We start from the raw sequence: 15,943 nt of genomic DNA on the forward strand, positions 1-15,943 counted from the left end.
TCTCCTACTACCCTTCGTGTGTCCGTTCGGTACTAGTACTNAGATATATATATATATATATATATATAGTAAGTATGTGTATAGTAAGTATGTGCGTGTCAATTCGGATTTAATCTAACGGTGATTTCATTAGCTTCTCAATAATTGATTTGAGCCACTTAAATGACTTTACTCTTTTATAATTGATCATAAAAATTAATTTAAGGATCGAAGAATCTCAAGTCTTTCTGGCGAAATTGATCATAACCTTTCTGACAATAAGTAAAGTCATTTAAGTATGCAGAGTCACGGCAATTAATGTCTCATGTTATACATCACGACGCATGCGATGGAGTACCTGAACGATCCTTCTTGTGTTTAGGTACTCGTTAAACGGAAAGCAAGGGTACGCCTCCGGGGGATCCACCATGAATTCCACGAGGTCGATATCGACGAATAGCGATCATTATGCGATAGTGCATTCTCGACCAGGAAGTAGATATTCCGGTCCTGGACAGAAGCATCATCATCATCACAGAGGACCGCCATCCAACATCGGTTCACACTACTCCGGGAAGTGATATTCCCGTTAGTTTCATTTATCAAAAACTAGAACTCCATTGTCTTCATTAACGTTACTCTAATTAACGCAAATTTTATGTATATGCGTCGCTATGGCATTATTCCAACCGCACGAATAAGGCATTCGGTTCAACGTAAAACTGCAACCGATGCAACTTTAAAAGAATTAAAAATATTATGTAAGAAATATAAAATTAAAGTACAGAACAAAATATTGAACAATGCGTTAACATTTTTTTTTATTACAAAAAATTATTTTGTCGCTTTATGACTGAAAGTCAACTTACTACATTTGTCGTAATGTACATGAAATAAAAAACTGTTGCTTTAACATTAAAATATGAATTAATAATAATAGAAATGTTAATAGGCCAAGTTTAATATTACATAATGATTTTTAATTTATCTTTTTTGACAATTTGAAAATTTTTCAGCAATGAAATTTGTATTAATGCCAAGTATTACACGTTTTTCACCGTTTTTCTCACATAGATCTTTTTTATACTTTTGCACTTGTTAATATCAACGACAATGAACACCTTAGATACCAGAAACGCGGATTAAGTATTGATGAAATAAAATTATTTGCGGATAAGCACGACGTAAAACGATACGTATTCACATTGGTATTTTTATATTTAGCTTTATCATTCGTGGAATGATTCTCGTGCTTTAGACTGCGTATGTATCATAATATAATAGTCATAAGCATAGACACTAGAATTTATAAAACTGCGTATTGATCTTAAATAAGATATATTAGATAAATGCTTTTTGTACATAAATTTATTAATCTGAAAAACATATGTGTCTTTTATTTCTATTGGCAAATATCTGCAGTAATTTGAATTATGCGAAACGTTTATAAATTATAATTTTTTAAAATAGAGTATCGTTGTTTCTTCTACTTATTATATTCAAACAGAACAACAAGTCATTATGATATCAAAATAATGTTCGAAATGATTTCGAAATGATTAAAAGTTATTTTTCAATTATTTCCGACTCATTTTAATGTCATTTTGACGTTATCGTAACATGTTGTTCTGCTTGGTAGATAATTTGCGATAGTAATTACGAATTTTCTGTAACTTTCATTTATATGCATAATGTTATGTTCATTTAATGTTTAAGAAATATTCAGAACAATTTTTTTTATTACTATCCACGATGTACTGGCTAGTCACGTTTGAGTTTATGTATTTTTTTCCATGTAGTCGACGATCATAGTTCATGATCTTTGCATAAAAATTATACGAATTCTGCGGTAATGTGACAATAATAAATGTTGCTTCAATAATATGCGCCGAATGAGAGCATTGTAACTTGTGTTATTAGAGTTAATAACGATAATTCCGATTACGAATCGCATTTCATTTTTACGTTCTTATTCTGCCAGAAACATCTTTTTCAACTTTCATATCCAACTATCCTATTATGATCTTCTATCTTACCTTCTTATTTTAAGTGAGCGGACTTTGTAAGAGTCATCACGTTTTTTTTTGCAAAATAAGTATTCTTAGCACATCCAGTCAGTAAATTACGGTAGTTAAAGTTGGACATCTAAGAACAGCTCGAAGTCTTTATGCGAAAATTGAGAAATAGGTTAGTAAAGTTTCTTCTAAAGAAACGCAATGGTAGTATAATTACATTGGAAGTATAATATTAAAATTATTAAATGCTATTTTTACAAACGATTTATTATTAAAAATACATTTTTAGAATAAAATACGAATGAGTGTCTGCAGCAGTTTTGCATGTGTCCCTACGCATACACAAATATAACTCTCGCTTAAATACTCCATATAAAACACGAAAACTCATATATTTACGAATGGTAACTGACAGTATTTATACGGTATTTAGTTACATGAATAATTACACGGGGAGAAAACTGATATTACTAGCTACATGAATACTGGAAAATTTTCAGTATTACAATATTTACAATGATCGATGTACCTGCTCGAAGAGTTCATCAAATAACTGTTAATCAAAATTACTATATGAGCGATCTTTTTATTTTCTTTTTTTAGCAAAATTTACTTTTTTAGCAAAATTAGAAATTTTTAAATTAGACAATTAATTCGATAACATGCGTAAATATTTAAATCAAAATATGTCTATTTCAGATTTTCATCTTTAAAAACTATTGTCGATAAAAAATTTGTGGCGAAATCAATTAGAAATTATTCCGAATGTATAGAAAACTTTAGTGAAATTCTTTATAATAATAATATATATAATGCACAGCCTGCAAGGAGTGCTTTAAAAATTGGACATGTAATTTGTAAAACAATAGTATTTTATCGCATATATAATTATTTAACTACTCTTAAAAGTTTGATTAGAATTTTATGACTTTCTGAATGTATAATGTCGGAGTGACATGACGTTTTCAAATAATACGTAATAACTGGCTATTGCCTTTATCTTATACCTAATAATTAATTATAATAATTCCATAACCAGATTCATTATTAAAAGTGCCATGTATCGATGTTGCGATTAATCTGATTAGCCTTAATAATACGATACAATATCATCTGCACACAGATTATCTTCACACAGAAAATTAATTAGATTTAAGTATCCCGTATTCCTTATTGCCTGCGAATAATAAATCATGATTAAACATCGACGATGAAATCAATTTGTTCATCGTTACGCCATGAGTGAATCAATGAATTTTTAGAAGATTTCTTCACGAGAAAACGCAGAATCAATGTGCTCGTAATACAGTTAATTAAACGGCAGGTACGTTATCTCCTTGATATCTCTTTTAAACTATTTCTTATTAAGAATAAAACGATTAGTTTAAAAACACAGCGTATATTTGCTATCCCACAAAACCGCGTCTATTCAAATAGATTGACGTACTGTCACAGTCTCCGAAGCCGACCGCCTCGATTGGTAGTATCGTAGATACATCCTCTCGCTCTCACATCGCGTCGGCTTTTGCACGGTTCTTTAAATCGTTCTTGTTAATCCCAGGAACGTTCTCCTTTGTCAAGGCGAGAAAGCGAACGGCCGACTCGAGAAAGCAACAACAACTCGATAGTTCAATGCAAAAGGATTACAATTTAAAAAAAAAAAGGATGATTTTTCAGGTGGTACTTTTTTTTATTTTAACGAAAGGAAAACTTTGTGAGTATGTTGTATAAAATTATGTACTTTTGTATATTCTAGTTATTAGTGATTTATGAAAAAATATCTCTAGGTTAAATGATTTTAATCGTTTTTTTTATTTTTTTAATCTTTTTTTTTATGATAATAGAAAAATGGATTTCCTTTCTCTTGGCAATACCAACTGAAAAATTCGTTAATTCACGCTACATCTCTTTTGCATTAAGTCGGCGAATTAAGTGCATTTCACGATTACGCTATTGAGTATTTCGTGTCTCAGTGATCCTAACGAGTGTATTTAGCGAAATGTATTAGGAAAATTTTATCTATAGGTATAAGGCACGATGCACGCGCGTTTGCGATTTCGCATATCTAAGTAAGGCTTAAGGCCACAATCTTGCTTTAAAAGGCCGTAAGCTTGTAAATGACGATATATCGGCCATAGAACTTATGCTTTTAGACCGTAAGAATTGGGTTTTGTTCAATTCGCTTAAATCTAACGGTTAACGCCTAAATCTGCGCAAAAATAGTTTAAAGGCAGAAATTATTGTCACTTAATCTCTTTAGACTTAAGTCCTCTTAAAGCAAGGTTGTGGACCTACTCTAATGTTTCTGCATCTGTTTATTTTGTATAACCGAATGATTTAAGCGTTAATTGTAAGTTGCATGTAAACATATCTATAGAAAATTGAGGCACCATGAATAAATGTACAGCTATTGTTGCGCCGTATGCATTGCGCATATATTAATGATAAAATGTCAGCCTATGTCTGTGCCTTCGAGACAGATCAATTTAGGATGTCGCTGAATTTCGAAAGATAACGCAAACGGAAAGTGAAAAAATAAATATATTTATGTACGCTGGATGCAGCTGAAAGAAGAATGACAATCATTAACCTTTACAGGACGGAGAAGCCATTATAGTGACGCTGAAAAAGTGTTACATTGTGAAACAAGAAATAATAAATTATAACAAATGGTCGAGGAAGAGCTAAGATTTTAATTTAAAAATAAATCTCAGTTCTCTAAAGGTAAACGATTCTGTTGCACTTTCGACATTGTTACGTTTTTTATGTTAAATATGAATAAACGCGCCGAATGAATATTACTCCGATACTTTCATCAATTTTAATTTTAGGCTGACAAAACAATAATGAAACGAGCAATTTCGGGCTGTTCGCGGCACATGCGCGAATTCACTTCCTAACTAAAAAACTGTTTTAAGAGCCTGGATCTGTCGAGGGAAATTCGTCATTTGCAATCAATTATGTTACACTTTTACAAAATTGTTTATCTTGTTATTATATTTTTTCTCTGGTTTTTTAAATAATGAACAAATAAATAAAAAGATACTCTCTAAACTTTTAGAGTGAAACACTCTGACAAGTGAAATGTTACTTTTAAAGATTGAAAAGTGAGTTACTTTTTTTCAACTGATTCAATTTTCACTCTTTGAGATTCCACTTCAAACAATTTAGAGAGTAAGAATACGTATAAAGGTGCTCTACATAATCCGCAAATCGCAAAATGTAGTTCGCAAACGCATGACAATCACCGCACACAAACACACACAGACGAAAACCAACTGCATGCAATGAAAAAACAAACGCAAATCTGTGTTTGCGAATTATGTTTTGCGATTTGCGAATTATGTAGAAGCACCTTAAGATGATGTAGTCGCAAAGATGATTAAAATGACTGATCAATGAAAATAAAGTTGAATGATTTACAGTTAATATAAAGTTAGTCACTATTAAGTTTAAATAAATATTATGTTCTATATGTATAAAATATAATTTTTATCTTTAAACTTTCAAAGTTAATATGTAAGGATCCTTAAATAATTTTGATAGTCGCGGATTCCGTGATCGTACAGATCCAGCCTGTTGGAAGGGCATTTATCCTAATGATAATTCTCCACCCGAACCGTCATCACGGCTTCTCGGCGATGCCCCTCCTATTCTACGTACCCCATTACTCCCACATTAATATCTCGTTAAGTATAGTGACTATTTCTACATTATATACAGAGCGTTACAAACGTTAGCCAGTAACGTTCGTAAGGTTCCTGCTGAGATGCTTCACTCGCCACATTTGCGGATTATAGTTATTATGGATACAGTTTACATATCCAATCTTTTTATATTCAAATAAATATGTTTTAACGTAAGAGATGGTTACTTAAATCAAATTTTATGATCGCGAAATATGAATGGAAATAGAAATAAGTTTCGTAGCAAGCAAAGGTAACAAGGATAACATGCAGGTTAGCATAAATAATAGTGATGGGTGAAGCATCTGGAACACAATAAATTATCAACTGCCGTCAACACATAATCTCTCAACTTTAAAGTCATCGTAACTTCTGAGAACGTTCGTCGTTTTTCGCGACGCCCAGTAGAGCGTCGATCGCCTTTGTTAACCCGTTGCTTCGCGAATCTCCTCAACATCTGATTTTCCGTCTTTTTTGCTCTTAGCCATTCTCGCGAGGCAGCGGGTCGACATCCGTCGGATTCCTCACTCGATCGATCGCTGTTCTCGAGCCAAGAGCACATTCTCGAGAACGGCCGACGAGGTTGCATATTTGAAAAAAAAAAATCGATATTATAGGCTCGCTACTTTACAGGAATATGCTACAAGCATCGTATGGACTTTGGAGCGTCTCTCCATCTCTCAGTTTCTGAGCTCATCGTGCACGTATCAATGGAACGCGTCCAACACATTCAGCGATAATGGTGGCGTAATGGGTGGCAAATGGTCACCGCAAGTCGGGAAATTCGGTGGTATCGCCGGCAGATCCCCTTGCGTCCCCACGTGTAGAACCAGATTCATGCCGATCAATATGTGGAACAAGAAGTGACAATGGAACAGCCAGTATCCTACAAAAAAAATCAATATAATATTGACCTTAGCTGTACACATTCTTTTTTTCTATCCTTGATATACATACTCGAGTCCCTAGGACCCCATTCATATTTGTTACCGTAACTTCCAAAAAAATGGACATACTTCAATTTTTTTTCGATCGATGGAGAATTAATTAAGAAACAAGTCCATAATGTGTAAAAGTCGATAAAATTATGGAACTTCGAGATATATATAGATTCAAAGAAAGAAAAAAGTTTAGAAAAGATTTCGATTTAGCAAGTTGCACTGAGGTTTCTGAGATCCCAGTGTATAATCAGAGTTAAAATAACTAGGGTTAGTCACGATGATTATTTTACACTGCAATAATCGACGATGATAAAATTTATAATCAAAGTGATAACGGCTTTCTATAAATTCCTATAATTTAACAAAAACAATGGTTATTAATTTCACCGTTATAAATTTAATTGCAGAATTATGGATTAATAATTAAAAATATTAGTTTTATTTTAATAATATTAATTTAGTATTATAATTTCATCAGCAGCAACAATTTCATTTGATATCAGTTACAATATTTTATTACCTCCATATTATGTTTTGTGATATTATATTTTGTAATTTGTATTCTATTTAAAACGTTATAAATTAATTATTTTATCGACATGCAATTAATATTTTAATTTTTATTAATTAATATTTTTATTTTAATTTATAATTAATATTTTATTAATTAATATTTTAATTTTATTATATATAATAGCTTTTATTTTCCAATATTTATTTGTGAAAAATTATCGCAACCAAGTCATTACAAAATTAGAAACTAGAAACTTTTGTCTAACTATTTTACTAATACAGTTGGACAAACAAAACATACAATAGAGATAGGTCAGTGCATATAAATGTGCCGTGCAAACTTTCGTAATTGTGCGGCAACTGCGAACGGAAACGGTTTGCATCTCATCGGACTATCGCGCGAAAAGTTTTCAATTGTCCTTGTTAACTTACCCGGATTGTCCGCGCGGAAGCGGAAGATGACGTAACCGTTGTTGGGAACTGCGATGGTGTCCTTACCAGGAGGCAGGTTGAATTCTCTGTGTAAGAGACCTCTCTTATCGAGATCGAGGGCATGCTTCAAATTAATTTTCTTCACATTTCTATCGGGAGAACGGCCAATACCGACCACATTGAACGCATATCCGTGCAAGTGGAAGGGATGCGATAAGTTGGGCTGTTGTACTGTAATCGATCGCATACGAAGAATTAAAAAAGGTATTTATATACGAGAAGAACATTTTGCTGAAATATTTAATAGATAGGTTTGAAAATAATTTTGTTAAATTGTAAAAATAATTATATAGGAGCTAGTTGCTAAAATATTAAAAATTTTTACAGCATTATGTTTAAATTTCCTAGGCAGTTGTTTAGTCCACAAAAACAAAATTATTTTCAGATCTAAGTTTTTAGATATTTTAATAAAATTGTTCTTTGTAAATAGTTTCATAAGTTAAATGTGATTAAAAGAAATCTGCTTTACTTTACAAAAAAATGTATTGTAAGAGAAAGAAATTATAAGATAAAAAATATAAAATATGAAAATATTGTTTTTTAAATAAAATTTCTTTGAAGAATATCTTATTCAATGCCGGAATAGCCTGCTTGAAGACAGTCAATATAATAATCATAGCAAATGCTGTGTCCACACCTTCATCTACGAGAACCACTTCAACTACCGCGTTATATGGAATGTCGACCATATGCGTACACATACAGTTGGCGCCGCAATCAGCTGGCCTATTATCACCATTACAGAATTGTTCAGGTGGGATGTCATTGATCTGTGAGAGCGGAGGCGCCGGCGGGAATGTGAACGAGATCTCGTCCACGAGAGAAATCACGTGATCGCCGGTCGGCGCAACTGCGGACACATCAGAATTATACAGTAAGTTGCATATTTCTTATTAAAAGAGTTAAGTGAATAAAATTTGGAGCAACAAAGCTTGAAAATTGCAAAGTTTTCCTAAAAATTGCATATTTTTGTTAAGAAATTTAAAAACTTTTAATTAATAAACTTTTAACTAATAAAGAAAAACAGAAAAGCGTAATTCCGTAACACTTTATATACACTTTATATACACTTTTAATATTACATATAAACAAAAAGCAATTTGCGCTTTATCGAATTTACTAGTAATAATATAATATAGAATAATATACTATATGTATATTCAAATTTAATTGTATGTAAAAAAATTTATAGTGAATATATTTCGCGGAGTATTTTAAATAATTCTTGTAGCTTCAGGAATCGTCGAAGATGTTGCATGCAACGCGTGCTTGGATCCAAGAGGTAAGTAGATTGTATCCCTTTTCAAAGGGGCACATTATTCTAAGGAAGCCTGAGAAGTGCCGTGTCTATGCGAAGCAAAAATGAAATGCAATCATCACGTGATGCGTTTGTTTCCTTTTTGCGAATTATGGCAGCTATTAGCGCTTTCTTACCGAGGAAGCGATTGTAGGTCTGTGGTTGGAAAACCTCTTCTGGTCTGTAGAACAGGAAGCGGAAAGGTAGGAAGATCTTCACGTCAGGGCGTTGCTGTAGAAGACCCTTATCGATGTGAGCAGCATTCTTTAGTTGGCTCACGCAAATTGCATCGTCGCGTTGTCGGTTGCAAATGGCATCCAGAGGATTTAGAACCTGAAAAGAAAAGATGCTTGAAAGTTCGCTCTCCTTGTATCTTCAACTAATTTATTAACTTGTTTCAGACAGTATCAATTTTAAATGACCATCACACTGGATCATGGTATTTTTTTTTATATTTCTATGTATTTTATAATGGTTATAAAAATTTTTTTAATTATTAAAGAAAAAAGCCTAATGTACCAGTATCATCATATGTCATAATTAATATACATCCGTATATATCTGCAGAAATTATTTTTTAATAATTGCATTTCTCTTTAGAGCCAAAATATTAAATAGAAAGGTTTGCGCGGAACGTATATTAATTTATTAAGAGGAATTTTTTAATTTAATAACTGAATTTAATAACTGAAAAAATTTTTATATGTAATTTTACATTATATGCAACTAATTTTTTCACATTTAATATTTAAAAACACAGAGCAAATTCTATGCAATTCTATGTTACTTTTTCATTTATGAGATAGTTTGCGTTAATTCTTTTCAAAATATATTTTGAATTACAATTTATAAACATTCAATACATTTCTTTCTTTTAAATACAAATATTTCGAATTTGAAGGAGTTTCATTTTAATATATCAGATTCTTCTATTCTGTGTTTTTAAGTGTTTAACATCATTTCTTTCATAACTAGTATAGATTGGAAAGTTTTCTATTGTATCATTTGAAGATAATTTTCAGATTTCTTTCTGATTGTTACATTTTGTTTATATGAATCATATTGAAATCAATATCTTAAATACTATCTATATATTCGATAATATATAAATAATATTTAAATAAAGAACTATAATTTCTATTTTTGTAAGAGTTACGTACGAATCTCTTCTATTAGTCTCATTCGCACAGATGGCAGTGCATGTTGAAATAAGATTTCGTAAGACCATAGAAATTGGAAATTTATGAGAAAAATTTAAATTAAATTTTTCTTGTCTCTAATTGTCTCTAATCGCCAAGCAAAGAACTGTATGCATCGTTTTTAATGTTAAAAATAAATATATACTTACAACGCCTTGAGGAAGACCAAAGTCATATGTAGGCGGTGCAGTAGATGGTTGATAAGGACCTCGAGCATATCGTAGAATAGCCAGTTGCTGCGCTCGCGGAATTCCGCATTCTCCAAGAGAACGAAGCTGAATCCAATAAGCGCCGATAGATTGATCGGCATTTATAACGAAATCGTAACGTTCACCTAAGAGAGAATGTAAAATTATATATAACATTTGACGCGGGATGACAATAGAATCAACTTGTAATCAGTCTAAGAACTCACTTAAGGAGTTGAGTCTAATCTGTCATATAAATAATTTTTACCGATAAATTTTTTAAAATAAAATATTTGACTGAATTAATTATTTATTAAAAATTATTTTAATTTATTATTTATTATATGCATTTATAACAGACCTGTCTAATTTGAGCTCCGAAGTTAAAATGCAAAGCCATTGACACAAAAAAATTCATTGTAAGATTTCAGGGATTGTAAAATGTTGATAAGCGTCACTCAGATACGTATTAATACTTTACAATTCCCGAAATCTTACCTACATTGAATTTTTTTTGCGTCAATGATTACACATTTTGGCTCTGAAATTCAAATTGAATAGGTCTGATTTATAACATGTTTAAAATAACATTTATAAAATGTTTCATTTTTCATGATTTTTAACTGTTTTATCAAAAAATTCATATTCTCAAATATCTTTTGCCTTATTTTATGAATAATTTATTATTGTTATTTATTCATCCATTTCATGAATAATTGTTTAAAACCTTGTAATGCATTTAGATTAATTGCTTTACCTGAGAATGAAATTATAGTGTTGACTTGTACTGGCTGTACTGCTACACCATCTGTGGCGATAAGAGTAAGAGTATGACCCTCGACCGTAATTTGGGAGGGGCATACAGATCCATAAGAATTAATCAATCGGAATCGATAACGACGGCCTGGAGTTATCGTGAACACTTCGAGAGGTGTATTTGTCATGAAACCAGTATTAGGATCCTACAACAAGAAATACAAACTATTGATACAACAAAGTATTAGAAATAAAAAATATCTGTTCAAAAATAAATTATAATCCATTTCTATAATAATATAACAATTAATAAATACTAAAATATCTTGAAAATGTTAAATTTCATTTGCAATTTTATTTATATGAAAGAATGTATATTTATTATAAAAACATTTCTATTATAAATCAAAATATGCTTGTTAATAATGTCAGCTAATATTATTCTCTGTTCGATATAATATATTAATATTCTAACAATAAGTGAGACGTACTCTGAATTGACCTTTCCCGTTGATCAGCACGCTTTCTGGTGCTTGACCGGTATTGACTGCAAGACGGCCGGGGAAACGTTCTTCAGCGAACTCATGGAACCAGTCACTGATGAGCACCACGTGCGTGGTTAAGTCATAATCGTACAAATTGCTATTGGGATCCTTACTCGGTGGCTGTCGAATTACTATGCTTCCGTAGAGACCATCTATCTTTTGCATGCCAGTGTGAGCATGCCAGAAATGTGTACCCTCATTTCCGGCTACCCATTGGTACCTATATATGTCATGTAATTGTTTTATATTATATATAAACCTGTTATATAAATTTTATAATACATGTGTACATACATACATATATTAATTTATATTTATGTTGCATATATGTAATGTTTAAATTTTAAGAAAACATTTACGGTACGTTTTTTCAATAATATTAGGAGTATGATTTAGTTTTGAGGGTTTTTTCTTAAAAACTGATTTATTTAAACAATATATCATGTAAATGTTTAATAACTGTTGTATGATCAACATATTCTCTCGCAAGTTTTGGATTGTGCTGGATTTTTGTTCAATAATGTTTGCAAATCTGTGTTTTCCAGTTTTTGTTAACATTAAAATCACCATTTTGAATCAAAAATCAATATTTACATGTCTTAATATTATATTGATGGAGTAACATTAATATAAATTTTTATCATCTTCTATGACCTTCAGCCGCCGTTTTTTTTCTGATTAAAAAAGCAACGCAAAATCAAAAATATCAAAAATACTGTTTAGGAAGCTCCATTTTTAAATGTATAAATACGATATTACTGCGTCTATTATTAATAAATAAACGGCTAAATATCATGGAGTAATACTAAGCATTAAGAAATAATAACTGAATCATGTCAACATTGACATTAATGTCATCTCTTGAAAACCCTCAAAACTAAACACTCTTAATAAATTATCATATCATTCCAAAACAGTATAAATATTTATTTTAAGATATTAGAAACAGTTCTTAGTTTTATGAATTATGAAAAATTTAATAAAACATATTTTCTTTCCTTGATTGCTTACATTTCATTAAACGTAAGCAATCTGTAAAAATAAAAAATTTTATTTACATCAACATGTAAATAATTAAAAATTATATCCAAAAATTTTGTTTTATGAAAAATATATAAATTTATTAATTATATTAAAAATAAGATCGCGTACCTGAATGTATTACCCTGTTGAATGGGACACTGCGTTACATAAGGTACACCATCGTAATACTGACTTCCTCTCTGCCACACGCCGTGCCAGTGAATCGTGACCTCCGATCCTTGAATATTATTTTCTACGTCAACCACAACTTTATCGCCCTGACAAACTTGAATACTCGGGCCGGGGATCATTCTGTTAGCGGTCAGGATACCTCGTTCCACTCCGTCCGCCAGAACACATTGACACTCGCTCCATATAGAGTTGGTAGCATTCGGTGTGCATACTTGACATGCTCTGAAAATTTATGGCAATTTTACACAATATTAATTAACAAAGTCATGCAATTCATACAACCTAAATTATTGCAAATCAATATATAATATAAACGTATAGAGCAGTTCAATTTCAACTATATTTTCTAGTAATAAGAATTAACTGATTTTTTTAAAATACATCTAGTTTTCTCGATTAAAAAAAATATTTTTATAAGAATTATTTTGCCATTTTGTAAATCACATTCAAAAAATAATATTAATATTATTAAATAAAATAATATCATAAATGTAAAAAGAATAAAAATAGTAATAATAATATAAAAATAATAAAAGTAATCAAAATTTATTAAATTATTTTACATTTATATTTATAAATTCATAAATATAAAACTTTATAGGAAAGGAATATTCACGTTACTTCGGATTGTAGCTAAAGTTAGAAGCTAATCGTTTTGAGATTCTTCGAGATGTACTTACGCGCCAAGTACGGTATAATGTTCAAGTGTAAAGTGATAATAACATATTCTAGGAGGTTCTCCCTCACGACAGGCGCGAGCACACTCCTCGGGCGATGAGAGCGACGGATTTCGCCGCAATTCGGCGGTAGCACGTTCAGTATAATCAAGAGGCCGTGTTCTCGGCGGCCTCATCGTCACTCCTCGACTACCGAGATTGTCAATTCCACCAAAACCACTTCGGAATACACTACTGCTTGGGTGAGTCTGCACCAGACCATGGGCCGTAGGGAAGAAAGTTGCGCTATCGTCCTGAGAGAAGATACTGGTAGAGGGATTCCAAAAGGTGGCCGATGATGACTGAGCTGCTGCTACTTGATCTGGTACTTGAACAAATATATGATATTCGAATAAATACGAAAGCTCATTAGAAGTTGATTAGTGTTCAATTAAAGAAAAAGCAATCATGGAAATAGATTAAAATCTGTAAATCTAATCAATGCAAAAAGCAGGTCAATCTAAATAAGATACATTTTAGATACTATAAATATGTATCTTATGCAATAAGAGTTATGTGTATGCAAGCTTACGTCGTTCTTATAAGATAATTATTCAAACTCATTAGATTATTCAATCTTTAATTATTGTGTGTATAATAAGATTGAAAACAACGCAGGTGTTTTATCAAACTCTAGAAAGAAATAACGATTAATATCTTTCTAATATTTTTAAATGTTATCCCTTAGAGTTATTTACGATTGTAAGAGATTTTTTGCACAATTTTGTTTTTTCTCAATTTAATAACAACAATTTACAAGACGTTAAAGTTTTGTTAACCAGAAATTAATTAATTTAATTACAATGGAAAAAGTCTTTCCAAGGAAAAAACCTTAAATGAGAAGCAATGAAAAAGACATAAAACAGAACTCGTATCTGAGCATTTATTTGTAATATACTGGATTTCCAACTTGTGAAATAATAGAAGAAAGTCGCCGATATTATCATAGATCTCTTAAAGTAACACCTCCTTATTTCTTAGAAACTAACTATTGCATTTTATTAATACTAATAAAAATCATCATTTGTTTAGCTAATTAAAGAAGTACAAATTCATTTGTAGTTTGTTTCTATACCAAATTAGCTAAAAACGAATTCTACGAATACGAAAATAAAATTTTTATGATTTTCTTTTGCAAATTGTGTAGTTTAAATAATTATTACAGTGACTATATTATTGATAATATTACATCATTTTAAATACTTTAATTTCCTAAATCAGTTATATTATTTTTTTCTCTTAGTTTTTTCATAATACGATTTTAAATTTAAAATTGGGGTGCAGTATAAACCACCATACCTAAAACAGATCATGAACTAACTTAATTTTTATAATGTTGCTTTATACTTTATAGTGTCAAATAACTCTATTGGAGCTGAAGACAATCGTGCATAAGTGAAAAAAGTGTCTTGACAATCGCGTTACATATTTGCATCTTGCAAAATACCATAAAATAAATATGCATATGATTCAATAAAAATATTTTATAACAAAGTGAAAAGAGATTCTGGAATATTTTATATATATTTACTTGTAGGTACTTTATACAGATAATTCCTGTAAAAGGAAAAGAATAAGAATACATAATATTACTGTCTACTGTGTCAATTTTGAAGCCCATTTTATCAGATGCTCATTTTTGCTTACCATATGAAAAAATTAATTATTCTAAATTGCAAACAGTATAAAACTGCTTATACTATCTGATGGACGACACTTTTTAGTTTGTACTTATGTTTTTAATGTTTTATTTTTATCTTTTATTTAAGAAATATTGTCTAAAAAAGACAAAGTAGTATGTCAGTATCGGTGACTTTTCTCTAAGTTCCTTGTTACTTGAATTTTGTACAACCGGTATGTGTCGTGTGATATATCATTATTTTGTCGTAAGCTACGAACGATGTCGTAACTCTATCATTAAGAGCTGTCTTTCTGCTTCTATTCCGGCATCGATCAGTCGTGTAAGCATATATAATGCAGAAGAAATAGGAAAAGTTTGACTGCACCAATTTCAACTCGTTACGTATCTCATGATAGAGTTTCAATTTTCAGTAATTCATGAAAAGCTATACATACGTTGGAATCGAGACATTCGGATATCGTATTATCAGAATAATACAGATCTAACACAAAACCTTTTAAATCTTTTATTTATACTTATATGATTTCATGCATTTGCGGTTGCAGCTTAGAAAATTAGAATATTATCATCGGCAGAGAGAGAGAGAGAGAGAGAGAGAGAGAGAGAGAGAGAGAGAGAGAGAGAGAGAGAGAGAGAGAGAGAGAGAGTAGTAGTAGTAGAGTAGTAGTAGTAGTAGTAGTAGTAGTAGTAGTAGTAGTATAGTAGTAGTATAGTATAGTAGTAGTACGTAGTAGTACGTAGTTAGTACGTACGTAGTAC

General features: G+C 31.0%; 2 protein-coding genes across 2 annotated transcripts in view; one reads left to right on the forward strand and one right to left on the reverse strand.

Annotated features, from left to right (window-relative positions):
• The window catches only part of LOC105626953, a 36,757-nt gene extending 36,197 nt beyond the window's left edge, over positions 1–560 (forward strand). Inside the window, exon 9 of the mRNA XM_012208243.1 lies at positions 362–560. Coding sequence (XP_012063633.1) covers positions 362–560 — 199 coding nt within the window. The remainder of the gene's footprint in view (positions 1–361) is intronic.
• Positions 561–6,387: 5,827 nt separating this feature from the next.
• LOC105626954 (laccase-4) overlaps positions 6,388–15,943 on the reverse strand; it is a 60,367-nt gene continuing 50,811 nt past the window's right edge. Inside the window, exons 3-11 of the mRNA XM_012208244.1 lie at positions 13,507–13,870; positions 12,764–13,048; positions 11,558–11,831; positions 11,068–11,272; positions 10,272–10,456; positions 9,061–9,256; positions 8,264–8,476; positions 7,567–7,797; positions 6,388–6,566 (exon numbers count right to left, since the gene is read on the reverse strand). Of these exons, the coding sequence (XP_012063634.1) occupies positions 6,388–6,566; positions 7,567–7,797; positions 8,264–8,476; positions 9,061–9,256; positions 10,272–10,456; positions 11,068–11,272; positions 11,558–11,831; positions 12,764–13,048; positions 13,507–13,870 (2,132 nt within the window). The remainder of the gene's footprint in view (positions 6,567–7,566; positions 7,798–8,263; positions 8,477–9,060; positions 9,257–10,271; positions 10,457–11,067; positions 11,273–11,557; positions 11,832–12,763; positions 13,049–13,506; positions 13,871–15,943) is intronic.

The sequence above is a fragment of the Atta cephalotes genome (assembly GCF_000143395.1).
Source record: "Atta cephalotes unplaced genomic scaffold scaffold00007, whole genome shotgun sequence".
Taxonomy (NCBI): domain Eukaryota; kingdom Metazoa; phylum Arthropoda; class Insecta; order Hymenoptera; family Formicidae; genus Atta; species Atta cephalotes.